Source organism: Haliotis cracherodii, unplaced genomic scaffold (assembly GCF_022045235.1).
Source record: "Haliotis cracherodii isolate W230 unplaced genomic scaffold, xgHalCrac1.p SCAF_8, whole genome shotgun sequence".
Lineage (NCBI taxonomy): Eukaryota > Metazoa > Mollusca > Gastropoda > Lepetellida > Haliotidae > Haliotis > Haliotis cracherodii.
Window position 1 is genome coordinate 43,643,295 of NW_027266341.1, and position 20,293 is coordinate 43,663,587.

A 20,293-nucleotide genomic window follows, 5' to 3' on the forward strand; every position below is an offset into this window, starting at 1 on the left:
GTAACTATAACTAATAACCCGAGTACCATTGATCAGAATCAAACGCTTCTGGCTCGCTTTCCCAATCTCGACGCACACGACGTGTTAGTTCCTGGAACTGTCCTACTAGCATTTCGATTAGTTTGGCTTCTACCGACGTTAACAGGGAGCCTGTTCAGAACATAGGTTGTGCTATCATTAAGAAAATCGCGATTAAAATTAGGGGTAATTAAGTTTTGAGTATTGACGATAGCGATGTATACTATTGTTACATGGATCTCTGGAGAACGGATAAAGAGCGGGAAAACTTACAATACCAAGGTATTTGTAATCGGAACACATTGTAACTGTGTGTGGGTGCTGAAAATGGTGATAATACCGTCGTAAAAGATCTTGCTGTTGCCAGCGCATTAGGTAGCCGATTCCATATTCCGCTGGACTTTGAATTACTAGATTCCCACATGCCCTTCTATCAAGCATCCCTAGGTGATAGGTTAGAATACTAACTCACTTTTAATGACTACGGTAGAGTAATCAGAGCTGCTGAAGATGCTAGCTATTCCATTGACAATATCTCACTGGGGTATGATATGGTAACAGATCCTGAATTAGCCAGACAAATTCGTAACCAATATACCGGAAGTTTAGCTATCTTGTACGATCGAGTGCTGCGACACCGAAAGATCACGAGGAGCAAAAAAGATACTATGTGGAATATCAATCTAAACATCCCCACAAGATCGTTGAAGGGTATTTTAATGTTGTTCGAGGACCCTTCTGAAGCATTTAAAAGAAATACCGAGAAGTTCTACAATCCCAAGATTACAAAAGTAGAATTGACTACCGAGGACGTTCCTAATCTACTATATAGTCAAGGAATGCTAGCGTATCAACAATGGGATGAGATTAAAAAACTCCCTTCTATAAAACGAAGCAATCTATTAATAATCTTTTACCTAAAGAACCGCACTGTGCTATCATCTGTGGGCAAACGGGTTGTGGAAAAACAGCTTTTATTCTAGATATTTTACAAAGTCATTATCGGGATGTTTTGGATCATATTATTATTCTGTGTCCAACTATAAGAGTAAATAGAACATACCTATCAAGAGATTGGGTAATGAATGATCCGGGGCTGCACAGAGTTGATCCGGGCGATCGTTTACAAGACTGTTTACAAGTATGTCACGAAAAATACAAAGGAGAATCAACCCTTTTCATAATAGATGATTGCAGTGCGAGTAAAGAACTCACCAAAAAGAAAGATATGCTTTCGTATTTAGCATTCTCCGGACGGCATACTCAGCATAGCGTTTGGGTACTTACTCAAAAATACAACTCTGTCCTGAAAGATCTGAGAGAGCAGACCAAATGGGTAGCACTGTTTCATTGCAAAGACCGAGATTCATTCGAGGAATGTTTACGCAAAAATGATGTTATTTGTACCAAGCTCGAGCGAGATAAAGTCAGAAAACTGTTAGCTTCAACGAAGCATTGTAAACTCGTATTAAAAACCGATCAACCAGCTGCTTATGCAATTGCTTAGCAAAATGTAGCAACTGCTTAGCAAATATAGCAACTGCTTAGCAAAAACATAGCCAAAATATAGTAAATATAGCAAAAATATAGTAAATTGAACATTAGCGGCTGTTATGTAATAATGTGGTTTGAAATCCCAATTCTTTCTCAACAGTTTATCATTTCTGGTTGTATTGGATATGTTATATTCCATTATGTTAGAATTAAATATCTCCTTAGGTATTATGGAATGCGACGAACTCATCGAACAAATGCTCAAAGATGACCCAGATCAAGATGTAGATAAATCTTCAGATAAACATAGAGAAAGATTCGCCGCTTTGGTCGCTGGTGGAAAATGTTCCCAATATTTGGGAGAAAATTATACCATCGAAAAAATTGATAACATGACCGACGAAGAAATTAAAAAACTGTACGCGCGTTACGAGTCTAGACTGGGAGCTACCATGACTAAAACAATAGCTTCTGCTATGTTACAACTATACACAGTCGTAGCTAGTACGTTTCTCCCTATCCCGGCAGAACATCGCCCGTATTTATGCGAATCTCTCGAGAAAGACCCATTCATCCAACACGCTATAAGCTCAGTAAGCTGTGAGTTTTATCATAGATACGGAATGTTCTTAGCTCCACTCACCACAGCTTTAATAACGGCTAGGTATTGTCAATTTAAACATAAGTGCCCACTTAGTAATAATGGAGATGGTAAAACAACAAGTACAAACCCTGAATGTATCACAACAAGTGAACGAGGAAATACCACAACAAGTGAATGAGGAAATACCAGCGATTGCACAATCACCACAACAAGTCAGAGTGACTAAGAATCCTCGAAAAGTTGCAGCTGGTAGGAAGGGTGGGTTGGCGAGGAAGGCGAAACTAATGCATAATACTGAACATAGTCGTCCGATTAAAACTTGGGCCCCCTACGTACTAGGGGTTGTTGCTATAACGGTGGTATGGTTATTTTATAAGACCGGAGAAGAGAAAACGTCACAAGTTCAAAAATTAGGATATGCTCATCAAACAAGGGCTTATCCCAGAAGATATAATGAAGTAATTAAACATTTGAATATTTTATAAACATAGTATTATTGACCACAGTTCGAAACATCATGGCAACAATTGTGATGATGGTCGGTGGAGCTATTGTTAATGCTCTAGCTTTTTTGGGGAGTAATTATTTATTTTCTACTCTGAGGGAATCAAACGCTAATGAAGTTGAAGAGGAGCGTAAACGACATAATAAAGCATTAGAACAACTCAAAGCAGCCCAGTCACAATGGGCCAGGCGCAGAATGGAGAGATTAGATTTTATTAATGATGAACTGCGTAAACAAGGATATTCAATTCAAACGTTTAAGGATGTTGAATCTGCCATGCACAAATACTTCCTTGTTTATGGAAAGACACTTGACCCAATGCCGAGGCCAACACTCTCTCAGTTTTATACACCATCAGAGGCTCAGAAGGACCGTGAGATAGCATTTATAGTGTTTGGGTTGTCTGCAGTTGCTTTTTATAGCTACACAATTATGCACAAGCTATAAATATCAATGTCAGAAACCATGCGTTGGTGTATATTACGGTACTCACGCTTTTTACATCAGACAAGGAAATGTAAATTATACGTGTTCTGTATGCGGGATAGGTGTCAGATGTCATTAGTGTTTATGTAAGAAACACTGCGCTGATAGGGTTAGGAAGCAGATTATTTACACTATGAAGAAAGATTACATCAACAAGAGGAATAGGTTGGGGAGAATAAGATATATGGAAACATAATCATTTAGACAAATGTCTTATTTTGTATATATACCACAATGGTTTTCGTCAGAGAGTTGAAAGCTTTGGCAAAACAACGTGTTCTACATGGATATTCTCGAATGAGAAAAGCTGAATTGATTGATCTAATCGGTTTTGAATACAATAAACCCCAGACTGTTAGAGAACCCAAAGCTCGAGCGTAAAAAAAGTGGTTTGAGAGGTTATTCTCGAATGAGAAAAGCTGAATTGATATGAGAAAAGCTGAATTGATCGCTTTACTAGATAAAAATCAACCAGTTGATGTTGATAACGATCAACAAGTTGATGAGTTAATATTTGTACCCACAGATGGTGTCGGCAAATATCTAAGAGGTTGGAAGATGGATATTAATTCCAACATGGATGTTAATGATATTAAGCCCATTTTATCGAGTAAAATTAACAAGGATTCAGATGATTTAAATAGTATGAAATACCAGCTGATGGTTAAAATGTCATTGAGTAAAAGTAGCGCAGACGATAGCACTGAATATACGAACCATATTTCCGTAGCAATCAAGAAGTTATAACCGAATCCGATACTAAAAACGCACATTAGATACATCAATTCAGAGGATACAGGAAACTTTAGAATGCTGGACTAATAGAGGTTCTGGTTGGGATGTGGATAAAATCGATAGTTTATATTTAAAAATAGCAAATTATATACCCTTCAAAGGTGGATCTTATATAGATTAACCCCTGTATTATAAGAAGAAAAAAGCCATAATTAATGTAAAAAATATATCCCATGACTGTTTCAGAATGATGATAAGATCTGCATTGTTCCCCGAACCTTTCACCAATCTCACAAATTGATAAGGTGGAAAAGCAAAATAATTTAGCTATAAATGTTTTCGGACATTCCTCTGAAGGAATTGTTGTACACAGGATAAACTCCGCTCCGGAACATATCCCCAGAATCAATTCATTTCTGATCGAAAAAGATGGTAAATATCGTTATACATGGATAAAGAGTTTAAGCAGACTATTATACGATCAAACAACCCATAAGGAAAAGATATATTTCTGCTAAAGATGCCTACATGGGTACAGCAGACAAGATCTATTAGAAGCCCATAAAGAAGACTGCAGAGGTGTTGGACAGAATGCTATCAGGATCGATATGCCTAAAGAGGGGAAAATATATTAAAATTTGAACATTATTGTAATCAAATGCCAGTACCCTACATAATTTACGCTGACTTCGAAGCGCTTATCAAACCTATAGAAAATACTGAACACAATACTCAAGATAGTTTTACGTACAAAACTCAAGAACATATTCCTTGTGGGTTTGGATATATAGTTGTAAGGTATGATGAGAAAACAAACCCGCCCATGATTTATAGAGGTCCCGATGCAGCGGGAAAGTTCCTAGAATATCTACAAAATGAAGAGAGAATAATGAGGGAAAATTTATTGCGTAAGAAACCCATGTGTATGACGAGGGATGTTTGGAGGGCCTATAAGAAGTCAACGAGTTGTCATATTTGTAATAAACCCCTGAATGGGGATTCCGTAAGAGATCATTGCCACGTCACTGGTAATTATCGGGGAGCCGCGCAGAACGAGTGTAACTTGAAACTAAAAATGAATTCTCAAACAATACCCATCCCCGTTGTGTTTCATAACCTTAGAGGATATGATTCACATCTCATCATGCAAGCTATCTCAAAGACCGACGGCGGCTTAACGTGTATTCCTAATAATATGGAAAAATATATATCGTTCTCGTTGACTAAAACTATACATTATACGGATAAGAATGGAGAAGCCAGAATAAAGCAAAGTAATGGGCTTAGATTCATAAACTCCGTACAGTTTCTGTTATCTTCCCTGGACAATTTAGCTAATGCGAACAATCCCGATGACTTTGCGATAACAAATCAATATACCAATCGTTTAACTCGTCATTTGTTGCTGAGAAAAGGTGTATATCCTTACGAATATATGGATGATTGGTCTAGATTCAACGAAACTAAATTACCACCTCTTGAATCATTCTATAGTAACTTAACAGAATCTAAAATAACAGATGCCGATTATGAACACGCTCTGGCGGTGTGGGATACATTAGGTTGTAAGAATTTAGGCGATTATCACGATCTGTACTTAAAAACCGATGTACTGTTACTCGCCGATATATTCGAGATATTTAGAAAGACATGTTTAAAACAATACGGCTTGGATCCGGCATGGTACTCTTCCAGTCCTGGACTATCGTGGGATGCATTGTTGAAGAAGACCGGTGTAGAACTAAAACTACTCACAGATTACGATATGCATTTGTTTATTGAGAAAGGATTAAGAGGTGGTATATCGATGGTTGCGAAAAGGTATTCTAAGGCTAAAAATAAATTAGTGGAAAGATATGATCCGAGTAAACCCGACACGCATATATTATATCTCGAGGCTAACAATTTATATGGATGGGCTATGAGTCAACCTTTACCCACGAGTGCTTTTGAGTGGGTCGATGATATCGAAGTGAATGATATCCATTATATCAATGTGAATGATGCTAATAAAGGGTACATACTAGAAGTTGACTTGGAATATCCAAATTCCTTACATAAAGATCATAACAGTTATCCGCTAGCTCCCGAAAGATTAATGGTGAATAAAGATTGGATGACGGAATATCAACTCTCTTTGATGGGTAATACTAGGTTAGCTAACGTAGAAAAACTCAAAATATATAGTTCACTACAGAAATCTCCAGTTGTATCTATCGTTAGGTATGAAACTTAAGAAAATACACAGAGTTCTAAAGTTTGATCAAAGCCCTTGGATGGAGCCCTATATAAGGTTGATCACAGATTTAAGAAAGATAGTTACCAGCGATTTCGAAAAGAATCTGTATAAGCTCATGAATAACTCAGTATTTGGTAAAACTATGGAGAATCTAAGGAAGCTTGTTGATGTTAAATTAGTCAGGTCTAATGAGGAAGAAAGACTCAGGAAACTTATAGCCAGTCCGGCTTTTAACAGAAGCAAGATATTTGATAACGACTTAGCCGCGTTGCATATGCAGAAGAGTAATATAAAATTCAACAGACCGGTGAACGTCGGTATGAGTATTCTTGACTTGTCAAAACACTTAATGTATGACTTTTATAAACGAACTTAAGAAGCAATACGGCGATAGATGTGAGGTGTTATATACCAACACAGATTCTTTGTTGATGGAAATACAAACAGAGGATGTGTATAAAGATATGGCAGAAAAAATAGATATGTACGACACTCCAATAGCTGAGTATGTCGGATTAAGACCTAAGATGTAATCTATAAAGAAGTCCGATAATGGAGAGATAAGAAAAGCTAAGGGTGTTAAGAAGTATGTGGTAAAAAAGCATATCAAACACGAACAGTATAAAGAAGCATTATTCAACGGTAGAACATTCAAACACAAGATGAACTCTTTAAGAAGTTACAATCATAGGATATATGGATTAAGAATGAACAAGACATCATTATCCCCCTTAGATACAAAGAGATGGATTGATAAGGATGGTTTAACTACCTATGCTTATGGTTACTTAGGGCGGTAATGCTGTATCATTGGGAACTATGAGCAACTCTTCTCGTACAAATGCCCTACCCGGTCCATCTTTAAGATAATAAAGAATAGGCTCTCCTTTTTTCGTAACCAATCGACTAATGTTACATATCTTAAGGGACCAAATCGGATCGGTTGCGCGATGTAGGCCTCCTTCGAGTTCACCGGGCTGGTATAAATATCTTAGCTTACTCTATCTGGAAGTTTTTGTTCTTTGCCTCTCCTCGGTGCTGAAGATTCGGAAGTCACAGATTTCATTTTAATCGAAGTGAGCGAATTGAAACATATATTGTTCATAATGTTTCACATACGCCTGCGTTTATTAAACATTTAAGGCACATAGATAGGTCTAGTGGTGAACTGGTGCCTTTTGATAGTTTGGGATTTTAAAACAAAAACAATTCGAGTTTACCACACACCGAAGACCCGGGTTCGATTCCCGACATGGGTACAATGTGTGAAGCCCATTTGTGGTGTCCCCCGCCGTGATATTGCTAAAAGCGGCGTAAAACCATATTCAATCCCTCACTCACTTAAGTAATAACACAACTCATTACAAATACAACAGTGTAACTGATCTTAAACCTACTCAACTGTATAAACACTGCCTCCTATCCTGTATATATTCTTGTCAACCATACTCTGTACTTCACTTGCTTGATAACGGTGTTAGAACCTACACCGAAACGCCGCTTCTAATTGTTATAAAGAAGTTGTTCGTCTATATATCCTTACTCACTACAAATACAGTTACGTATTCTATCATAAACTGCAGATGGCAAAACAAAGCCAGTAATAACTTTTTTTAGTGCTGCAATTAGGCAAGTTACAAAAATGATCATTGAACATAGTTCACAGGAGCTAATGCATTGCACACAACCGGACATGTCATATTTTTGGGGGATATGAGTATTTCATGCTTGTTATCAATGACTTTTGCTATCACAATTTTATTTTTGTATTTTCTACTGACCACTGCAATCAAATATGTATTGCCATTGATTAAAGTAGTAATGCTCTATTGTGTAGTGCCACTGTAATTGCCGTCCAGTTATTTGTAAACCTAGTTAATTTTGTAATACAAGTGTCAATTGTAAACCATTTTTTGGTTGTTTGATGGTTTCACAATTAGTTCTTGTACGTTTACAGTACTGAATGCCTCCATCCTGCGTCTGACCTTCAGCGTGTGATACTATACCTTTCTTCCCGGTGGATTGCTTTGTTTCATTTATACGTGGAAGACTAACCTTGAAAGTCTGGAAACGTCACTTCCACAAACAGAATCCTCCTGTGATGAAAGTACCACGAATAACAGGAAAAGTCCAATCAGTTCCATGTTGTTTATCACAAGTGAGATCCCTGAAATAAGAGAATGAGGACTTAGACTCGTTCTTATCTCAAGTGCAGGACGTATCAGAAATAACCAGTGAACAAAGGGACAACGGTCGCAAGACAATTTATTGCAACACCATAATCTCAGAGTAAATCCAAAAGGATTGTGTTAATTTATGCACTGTTCTCCAAAACTCTTCTGAAAGTTACCAACATATTTTGAAACATTCACTTATAAAGGACGTTTGTAAAAGGTATAGTTATAGTCATAGCCCACAGAGATTCCATGTCGCAGTTTAACATGGAAAACGTCACTTAGACACAGTAAACTGTCTCCGAGCCGACCAGTCCTTGTCTCATCCCCATAATGCCGAACGTCAGGCAGAGTAACAAAAAGTACCACCTTTTACGTGTTTGGGTATGACGCGGCCAAAGATCTAGGAGCACACGTTCTATATCATAGGTGGTCATCTAATAAGAATATACCACATTATATACTATACCTTACACTAATATACCGCAGTGTCACTGACTATAGCTATTAAGGTTTGATTTAGGTGGGATTCCGAACGAGTATTTTATCAATCATTTGCATACATTGAAACATTCTGACGATAATTACAGAATATATCAAGGATATAATATACTGGTATATACCTGCAAAACTAATTACAGTTAACAGGATAATTGGGATATAATTCGCGCACTGTCATATAACCATCACTAATACAACAATTTTTTTCTGAGCTTTTATAAAGGATTTATACAAAAATTTATATTAATCAATATACACTCTTCAAAAAAAGAAGCGCACAGGTAGATTTTTAGTAAATTTATTGTATCTAATAAAGTCGATATATTTTATTAAATATCATAGATACAAATATAAAATTTTGGAGCTCGATAGTCACATGTTGCCGTTGTACAAAGGCATTGAAAAATGTTCATTGTCATGTCACATAAGGCCACAAGGTTGCACTGAACACAGTATCTTGTGTGACCGCCCCGGGCAGCAATCACGGCTCTGCATCTCCTAGGCAGTGACTGGATAAGTGTACGAATTCTGTCCTGCGGAATTCTGCGCCATTTTGCTTGTAACGCGTTGGTCAGTTGTGGGAGTGTCTGCGCCGTATTCTGACGTTAACGTACACGTCGATCGAGTTCAACCCAGGGGTGTTCAATTGGGTAGAGATCTGAAGATCTCAACGGCCAGGGCAAGACGTCGATGTTGGCATTATGAAGGTAGTCTACCGTGACACGAGCTGTGTGTGATGGAGCGTTGTCCTGTTGAAACAGCTCCCTCTGGCGGTCAATGATTGAAAGAAGGTGAGGTTAAAGAATGTGATTCATGTAGCGATTTGCTGTCAAATTTCCCTGAACCACAACCAAGTCAGATCACACAGTGTAGGATATGGCCCCCACACCATGACACTACCGCCACCGAATTTGTCGAATACACGTACACAATGTGGGGCAAAACGCTCATTTCGACGACGATAAACACGTTGTCTTCTATCTTGCCGGTGAAGAAGAAATCATGATTCATAGCTAAACCACACTTGTCTTCAGTTTCTAAAATTCCAAGGCTGTAAGGTATGTCACCAACGCAAGCGTCGCTGTCGATGGATCTGTTGCAAAACAGGGTCGATAACTGGTCCTCTCGGTTGGATTCCAGACTCGCGAAGATGTCTGGTGACAGTCTGGTCCGATATCCTCCTCAAACCAGGGATGCGTCTTGCAGTTTCATTAGCTGTGGCATTGCGATGGCGTAGGTTGAACAGTCGAATGTAGCGATCCTGTGCAGGGGTGGTAACTCTTGGTTGGCCGGTTCTCGGTCTGCAGTGGAATTGAACTGTTTGTATCGTGTGTATCGGTCACAAAGGCGGCAAATGGTGCTGTGGTGGACGTTGAGGTGGCGTGCAACAGAAGACTGCAATTCCGCTCTTTGGACACGTCCTGTGGCAGCGCTGAGTCTTGGCATTTTCGAACTTGAAGAATACTGACAATTGAATGACAAACTATTGGCTTATGCTTGCCTTTTTATAGCCACTACCACGAGTTACGAATGCTATAACTTGCACGTGCATTTTGTTTTACTGTTTTCCTCTATGACACTGAACAAGTGTTTCATTGCCGTTTAAGACATTGCAAATAGACAATGGCTGCGTTTTTAAAAACCGTTTGTCAAATATCAGGCCACCAACATTTTCCAATAACATATATATCCAATTCATATACCGGACGTTTTGTGTAGTCAGGTTTAAGAATAATAATAATAATAATAATAATAATAATAGTATTTGTCACAAAGTGACGAAATGTCCCCCGCCTGTATATACACCATAGTTCCAAATATGAAGACAATCCAGCGATTAGTTCTTGAGATATCGCGGCAACAAACAGGTGGGACGTACGGACGTACGTACAGACGGTCGTGAATACTATGTCCCCCGCTTCGCGCATTCGCGCGGCGGGGGACAATAATGATGAGTCCATTTGTATGGCGCCAAACTCGTGTGCTCATGGCGCTTACATAGTACAAGGGTAATACTTGTCAAAGAGCAATGTTTTTAGTCTAACCTTAAAGACACATAGGGTCTCTGCAGTTTGTAGGGTTTCTGGGTGTGTATTCCACAGCATAGGTGCTTGACAGGAGAATTATCTGAAGACATGTCCCTTTAATCTCCATCTTGGAACACTACACAAAAGCTGGGACTGTGATCGAAGCCATCTGGTAGGCTGGTACACATAGAGGTCACATAGGTATCTTGGCGCTGTGCCGGAGATACACTGGTAGGTAATGACAAGAACCTTAAACTCTGTCCGTGCTGGAACGGGCTACCAGTGCAGAGCCTGCAGGACAGGTGTGATGTGGCAGCTCATGGGACTGATTCTGACTATAGGGGCTGCCGTATTCTGAATGCGTTGAAGTTTAGAGAGACTGTACTTTGTAATACCACTCAGCAGACTTTTACTGTAGTCAAGCCTTGAAAAGATCTGTGTCCTGACAAGTGTATCATATAGTGTTTACATTTGGAACGTAACTTTGCTCGACTCCGTTCCATAGTAAAGTGGCTGTAAGCGGATGATGGAATGTTGCCAATAGTTACTACATGTTCCGTATGTCTGCTTTGCCACGTGGTAGAGCTGGTTGTGAGATTTTAATGGAGTGGCCGCTATGAAACAGTTTGGGCTGGTACTTGAGATACAGATGCCACAGGAAATTCTTGGGCGACTCAAAGCGAGAAATGAGAACGAATGGCTGTTGATGTTTGTGTTTTAGCAGGTCTCGTTCTGTGAACCAGGTCATCGACCTACAATCACGCGTTCTTTTATAATACCTCTCCGAAATAACCCGTGATGATCTGGGTAGAATAGGTCTTCAGCAATCCATGGTTGCCGTAAGAAGCGACTATGCTCGTCGTAAGAGGAGACACCGGATCGAGTGGTCAGGCTCGCTGACTTGGTTGATGCATGTCAACGTATCCCAACTGCGTGGATCGATGGTGTCAATCACTTTGTTGTTTGGTCGAGACTCGATTATTTACAGAATGACGTCATATAGCTGGAACATTGCTGAGTGCGGCGTTACACAACAAATAAACAAACAATCCTCTCCGAAACAAGTGACAATGTACATGTAACCATTTAAACTAGCATCCCATTATATCAACATATAAAAAACTGTACATTCTAAAACAAACTTTTCAGCATGAAAAAGCTGGTTAAGTCTTTAGTAGTATAGGTAATGATGGTTCTGGCTCACTTCCACTGGAGCTGGATTCATATACCTCTACTGCTACTACAGGTAGCATTTTTTGTGTGTAAATGACTATGCGATTCAACGATAGTCATGAGATTAAACTAAATTGACTCCAGCTCACCACCACCTGGAGTCTATGATATAAATTTTTATAGGTAATGGGGGTTCTGGCTCACTTCCACTGGAGCCGGATTCATATACCTATACTTCTACTACAGATGGAATTTTTTATGCCAAAATGATGATGCGATTCAACGGTAGTCATGAGTTGTATTAAACGAAACATCAATATTAATTAATAATGAATAAAATTTACTATAGCCCACGAGGATATTGGAAAGGTGTAGGAGCAATAAAAATATTAGCCACCGCGGCTAAGGTATCTAAAGATGTGGCCAAGGATTGGTTAAAGAAACAAGCGTTGTGGCAAATATATTTACCGGCACCGCGTTATATACGGAGGAAGAAGTTTGATATTTTTACAACGAATGAAGTTCATCAGGCTGACCTCTTGTTTGTTCCCCACGATAAGGTAATACGCTTTAACAGTAGTGGATGTGGCTAGTCGATACAAAGAGGCTGAGCCATTAACCTCGAAAGATTCAACAGAAGTAGCTAATGCACTAAGTCGCATATATAAACGCGGACCGCTAAAACGGCCGAAGCTATTTCAAGTAGATCCTGGTAGCGAGTTTATGGGATCGGTAACTAAACTGTTAACAAAGCACGATGTCGAAATCGTCCATGGTGAAAGAGAGGCCCACCGCAGTCAAGCTATCGTTGAAAGATTTAACCGGACATTAGTTGAACGTTTGTTTGGCTATCAGTATGGGATCGAAATGAAATCCGAGCGATTAAGATCAACTGAATGGGTGACACGGTTATCAGCCGATGTATCAGCGCTGAATAATGAAGTAACGAGATTAACCGCGCAACCGATCCCATATGGTCCCTTAAGACGTATAACGTTAGTCGATTGGTTATGAAAGAAGGAGAGCCTATTATTTATTATCTTCAAGATGGACCAGGTAGGGCATTTGTACGAGAAGAGTTGTTCATAGTTCCCGACGGTACAGTATTACTACCATAACCATAAGCATAGGTAGTTACACCATCATTATCAATCCATCTCTTTGTATCTAAGGGGGATAATGATGTCTTGTTCATTCTTAATCCATATATCCTATGATCGTAACTTCTTAAAGAGTTCATCTCGTGTTTGAACGTTCTACTGTTGAATAATGATTCTTTATACTGTTCATGTTTGATATGCTTTTTTACCACATACTTCTTAACACCCTTAGCTTTTCTTATCTCTCCATTATCGGACTTTTTTATAGAATACATCTTAGGTCTTAATCCTACATACTCCGCACATTCATCCTTCATCTTACCTAACACCTTTTTATTTACTATGCTGTGCAGTGGATTATCTTTAGGGTAATCGCTCGTGTCGTACATATCTATTTTTTCTGCCATATCTTTATACACATCCTCGGTTTGTATTTCCATCAACAAAGAATCTGTGTCGGTATATAACACCTCGCATCTATCGCCGTATTGCTTCTTAAGTTCGTTGTAATAAAAGTCATACATTAAGTGTTTTGACAAGTCGAGAATACTCATACCGACGTACACCGGTCTGTTGAATTTTATTTTACTCTTCTGCATATGCAACGCGGCTAAGTCGTTATAGAATATCTTGCTTCTGTTAAAAGCCGGACTGGCTATAAGTTTCCTGAGTCTCTCTTCCTCATTAGATCTGACTAATTTAACATCAACACGCTTCCTTGGATTCTCCATAGTTTTACCGAATACCGAGTTATTCATGAGCTTATATAGATTCTTTTCGAAATCGCTGGTAGCTATATAGGGCTCCATCCAAGGGCTTTGATCAAACTCTAGAACTTTAGTTTTTCTACGTTAGCTAACCTACTATTACCCATCAAGGAGTGTTGATATTCCGACTTCCAATCTTTTATCATGGAACTGTTCTGGGTGAACAATACCTTCCAAATGACGTGCTGGTTTTCTTGGGGAATTAGTCAGCAAAGAGCCAGAGTCACTGGAGACTAATTACAATTTTATTTACAAGAACAATTAACAATTTACAATATACTTAGAAAATACCTGAGGGTGCCACAGAGAGTCGGTACACACTCGGGGCTGTGGGAGAGAGGTCTGCTTGGTAAGAGAGTCAAACCCCTTCTCTGCTAGAACTTGGCTACAGTATGTATTTAATGAAAGTTTGAACAATAGAAAGGAATGTGATTGGTTGATACACGATTGGTTGTGTCCTATGCTAAATGGATGGCTGGACAGAGGGGAATACTAAATCCTGTTAATCCTGTTGGACTGGCACTAATCTTGTTGACATATTTACTGGATGCTTTGAAAGAGATTAGGGTGTCACTATAGATGAGCTTGTGTGGGGGCTAATCCTTAATGCCCTATAGACGAGCTTGTATGGGGGCTAATCCTTGATGCACTATAGACGAGCTTGTATGGGGGCTAATCCTTAATGAGTCTTAATTGAAGTAATGTTATTCTAATATACCCCGGTAGGTGATGACAGATATACTTAAATAAATATCCTTTGTCTGGGGGATGGGATCTTGATACCTTAGGCTAGCATTTATCTAAAAGCTTCAAATCAATTAAACTATGTAGACGTAACACTTGTCTTATTGAATAGTATGTCAAGAAGATGCGCTCCCATTACCTTAGGCTAGCAACCATCTAAAAAGCTTTAACTGAAACTACTGATATTTTATATATACATTTTACCTAATGATAATTATAACTTGCTAAACTATAATTATATGAAATGATGTATAAATATTACACCATGATAACTCATAAAAGCACTTGATGTAGATCTAATTATCATAAGATAACTTAGTCTAAATGTTATACCATGATACTTTATTAACCATTAATCTTTCGGGAGCTAGCGGATAACTGTTATGGTCTTTATGTAAGGAATTTGGATGTTCCAAGTCAACTTCTAGTATGTACCCTTTATTCTCATCATTATTATGGATATCGATATCATCGACCCACTCAAAACCACCCGTTGGTAAAGGTTGACTCATAGCCCATCCGTACAAATTGTTAGCGTCGAGATATAATATGTGCGTGTCGGGTTTACTCAGATCGTATCCTTCCACTAATTTATTATTAGCCTTAGAATACCTTTTCGCTACCATCGATATACCCCCTCTTAATCCTTTCTCAATAAACAAGTGCATGTCGTAATCTGTGAGTAGTTTTAGTTCTACGCCGGTCTTCTTCAACAATGCATCCCACAATAGTCCGGGACTGGAATAGTACCATGCCGGGTCCAAGCCGTATTGTTTTAAACATGTCTTTCTAAACATCTCAAATATATCGGCGAGTAACAGTACATCGGTTTTTAAGTACAGATCGTGATAATCGTGATAATCTAAGCCCATTACTTTGCTTTATTCTAGATTTCCCATCCTTGTCCCTATAATGTATAGGTTTAGTCAACGAGAATGATATGTATTTTTCCATATTGTTAGGAATGCACGTTAAATCGCCGTCGGTCTTTGAGATAGCTTGCATAATGAGATGTGAATCGTATCCCCGAAGGTTGTGAAACACAACGGGGATGGGTATTGTTTGAGAATTCATTTTTAGTTTCAAGTTACACTCGTTCTGCGAGGCTCCCCGATAATTACCAGTGACGTGGCAATGATCTCTTACGGAATCCCCATCCAGGGGTTTATTACAAACATGACAACTCGTTGACTTCTTGTGGGCTCTCCAATCATCCCTCATCATACGCATGGGTTTCTTACACGATAATTTTTCCCTGATTATTCTCTCTTCATTTTGTAGATATTCTAGGAACTTTCCCGCTGCATCAGGACCTCTGTAAATCACGGGAGTGTTTGTTTTCCCATCATACCTTACAACTTTATATCCAAACCCACAAGGAATATGTTCTTGAGTTTTGTACGTAAAACTACTACCTTGATTGCTTTGGTTGGTATTTTCTATGGGCTTGATAAGCGCTTCGAAGTCGGCGTAAATTACGTACGGTACTGGCATTTGATTACAATAATGTTCAAATTTTAATATATTTTTTCCCTCTTTAGGCATATCGATCCTGATAGCATTCTGTCCAACACCTCTGCAGTCTTCTTTATGGGCTTCTAATAGATCTTGTCTGCTGTACCCATGTAGACATCTTTAGCAGAAATATTTCTTTTCCTTTTGTTTTGTTTGATCGTATAATAGCCTGTTTAAACTCTTTATCCACGTATAATGATATTTACCATCTTTTTCGATCAGAAATGAATTGATTCTGCGGATATGTTCCGGAGCGGAGCTTATCCTGTGTACAACAATTCCTTTAGAATGTCCGAAAACATTTATAGCTAAATTATTTTGCTTTTCCACCTTATCAATTTGTGATATTGGTGTAGGTTCGTCTATACCGTCGAAGTTGAGTCCATCGTTTTGGGGATAGCTAGAAGGTCTATTTGCAATTTTAGAATCTACGGGGAACAATGCAGATCTTATCATCATTCTTAAACAGTCATCTGATTTATTTTTTACGTTAATTATGGCTTTTTTATTCTTATAATACAGGGGTAAATCTATATAAGATCCACCTTTGAAAGGCATAAAATTTGCTATATCTAAATATAAACTATCGATTTTATCCACACCCCAACCAGAACCTCTATTAGTCCAGGGTTCTAAAGTTTCCTGTATCCTCTGAATTGATGTATCTAATGATGCGTTTATAGTATCGGATTCGGTTATAACTTCTTGATTGCTACGGAAATATGGTTCGGTATATTCAGTGCTATCGTCTGTGTTACTTTTACTCAATAACATTTTAATCGTCAGCTGGTATTTTATACTATGTAAATCATCTAACTCCTCGTTAATTTTACTCGATATGATTGGCTTAATATCGTTAACATCCATGTTGGAATTAATATCCATCTTCCAACCTCTTAGATATTTACCAACGCCAGCGGATGTGGGTTCAAATATTAATTCTTGTTGTTGTTGAATATCATCAACATCATTGTTATTATCTAGTAAAGCGATCAATTCAGCTTTTCTCAATCGAGAATAACCTCTCAGCCCACTGTTTCTCGCTCGAGCTTTGAGTTCTCTAACAGTCTGGGGTTTGTTGTATTCCAAACCTAGTAAGGTAATCAATTCAGCATTTCTCATTCGAGAATATCCATGTAGACCACGTTGCTTTGCCATAGCCTTCAACTCTCTGACAAAAACCATTGTGGTTAAATGGTATATGCAAAAAGAGACAAATGTCTAATTGGTTGTTTTCATATATCTAAATACGTACTCTCCCCAACCTATTCCTCTCGTTGATGTAATCTCTCTTCCTAGCATAAATAATCTGGTTCCTGACCCTATCAGCACCGTGTTTCTTACATAAACAATAACGACCTTTGACCCCTATCCCACATTCAGAACACGTATAGTTTATGTTTCCGCGCTTGATGTAATAATTGTGTATGCCGCAGTAAACATCAACACAGCGTCGGTTACATAGAGTCGTCTTACCCATGAGTGTAAACTTGCAATTATTTATGGTTTATACATCTATCATATCATTTGTCTAAATGCAAATCACATCTACACTATTGAGATATTGATTTATAGATTAACTGTCACTCTGACTCTCCTAACTAGCCACAGCTGTCACTGCGTAGCTATTGTATAGCTGAAAATCAATACAGCAGTCAACCCCATAATCACAAATGTGACCTCGCAGTCTTTCTGAGCCTCTGACAGTGTATAAAACTGACTCATTGTTGGTCATGGTATTGGGTCTAGTTTTTTCCCATAAACGAGGTAGTATTCGTGCATGGCAGATTCGACATCCTTAAATGTTTGAAATGAATGTCCTTCCTTAAGCAGTTTTTCATGAATAAAATCTAATCTCTTCATTCTCTTCCTCGTATATTGTGACTGGGCTGCTTGGAGTTGTTCCATTGCTTCGTTATGTCATTTACGCTCCTCTTCAACTTCTTTAGCGTTTGATTCCTTCATACTAGAAAATAAATAATTACTCCCCGAAAAAGCTAGAGCATTAACAATAGCTCCACCGACCATCATCGCAATTGTTGCCATATAAAATATTCAAATGTTCAATAATATAAAATATTCAAATGTTTAATTACTTCATTATGTCTTCCGGGATAAGTCCTTGTTTGATGAGCATATCCTTCGTTGCCATAGCCAATCCAATATCCAGAACCTTCATTGGTATATCATAACTATTAAAATCTAGCTTGGGAGGTGTGGCTTTAGTAATCAGTTTAGCCATACGAGCATAGCCAATGGCCAAGCCGGTGACGACCGCTGAATGATACGTTGCGTTTACCAACATTTTACCGTCTGTAACTGGAGTAGTCATGCTTCTTATAGCATTATATGGGGGCTAACCTCTAATTGAACTTCTTGTTGTATTGGGGGTGATGTTTTCTCTTCTCCGGTCTTATAAAACAACCATACAGCCACTATACCAACAACTCCTACTAGTGCCCATGTTTTAATCGGATAAATATTTGAATTATTTATTAATTTCGCTTTCCTCGCCAGTCCTCCCTTTCTTCCTGCGGCTATTTTTGGGGGGTTCTTAGTAACTCTGGGTTGTTTTTGTGGTGGTTCCTCATTCACTAGTTGTTCCTCGTTCACATGTGGTGCATTCACATCCTCATTCACTCGTTGTTCCTCAATCTGTTGTGGTTGTGCAGTTATTTCCTCGTTCACAATCTGGGGTGTCACCTGTTGATTCTCCTTTTATATTATTAAGTGGGCACGTATGTTTAAATTGACAATACCTAGCCGTTATTAAAAGCTGTGGTGAGTGGAGCTAAAAACATTCCGTATCTATGATAAAACTCACAGCTCACTGAGCTTATAGCGTGTTTGATGAATGGGTCTTTCTCTAGAGATTCGCATAAATACATGTGATGTTCTGCCGGGATAGGGAGAAACATACTAGCTACGACTGTGTATAGTTGTAATATAGCCGACCCTATCGTTTTAGTCATGGTAGCTCCCAGTCTAGACTCGTAACGTGCGTACTGTTTTTTAATCTCTTCGTCGGTCATGTTATCAATTTTTTCTATGGTATAATTTTCTCCCAAATATTGGGAACATTTTCCACCGGCTACCAAAGCCGCCAGTCTTTCTCTATGTTTATCTAAAGATTTATCTACATTTTGATCTGCATCAGATTCTTTGAGCATTTGTTCGATGAGTTCGTCGCATTCCATAATGTAATACCTAAGGAAATATTTAAGTCTAACATAATATAATATGGCATATCCAATACATCCCGTAATAATGAACTGTTGCGAAAGAATGATGATTTCGAACAACATTTTATGTCATATTAACCGCTAATGTTCAATTTGCTATAATTTTCATATAATTTTGCTACATTTTGCTATAATTTTGCTACATTTTTGTTACATTTTGCTAAGCAATTGCATAAGCAGCTGGTTGATCGGTTTTTAATACGAGTTTACAGTGCTTCGTTGCCGCTAACAATTTTCTGACTTTATCTCGTTCGAGCTTGGTATAAATGACATCATTTTCGCGTAAACATTCCTGGAATGAATCTCGATCTTTGCAATGAAAGAGTGCTATCCATTTGGTCTGCTCTCTGAGATCTTTCAGGACAGAGTTGTATTTTTGAGTAAGTACCCAAACGCTATGTTGAGTATGCCGACCGGAGAATGCTAAATACGAAAGCATATCTTTCTTTTTTGTGAGTTCTTTACTCGCGCTGCAGTCGTCTATTACAAAAAGGGTTGATTCTCCTTTGTATTTTTCGTGACATACTCGGAGGCGGTCTTGTAAACATTCGCCCGGATCGACTCTGTGTACCCCGTCATCATTCATTACCCAATCTCTCGATAAGTATGTTTTATTAACGCTTATAGTCGGGCACAGAATAATAATATGATCGAAAACGTCCCGATAATGACTTTGTAAAATATCTAGAATAAAAGCTGTTTTTCCGCAGCCCGTTTCCCCGCATATGATAGCGCAGTGCGGATCTTTAGGTAAAAGATTATTAATAGATTGCTTGCACGAATCTCCCATTCTATATATTAAGTTGCGCATCCATAATCACGTACAAATATATGTTTAATTTACCAGCTGATTCCTGGAGCTTCGTTATCTGTATGGTGGCACCCTCGCTAGCATTTTCTATTCTCCTCCCACTGCCGTGTAGTTGGTCATCATCCGTTGTTCGCATGTCTAGCCATAGCGCGTATTTC

General features: G+C 38.5%; 1 protein-coding gene across 7 annotated transcripts in view; it reads right to left on the bottom strand.

Annotated features, from left to right (window-relative positions):
- The window catches only part of LOC139450440 (glycine receptor subunit alpha-2-like), a 302,790-nt gene that overhangs the window by 247,564 nt on the left and 34,933 nt on the right, over positions 1-20,293 (bottom strand). For 6 of the 7 annotated variants that reach the window (XR_011652225.1, XR_011652226.1, XM_071232142.1 and 3 more), the window contains exon 2: positions 8,137-8,248. Coding sequence is in view for 5 of the 7 variants with exons in the window: in XM_071232142.1 (XP_071088243.1) it covers positions 8,137-8,225 (89 nt within the window). In the remaining 2 variants the exon portion in view is untranslated. Of the gene's footprint in view, positions 1-8,136; positions 8,249-10,801; positions 10,899-20,293 lie in introns of those variants that run through there. The other variant, XM_071232141.1, reaches the window with a different exon arrangement.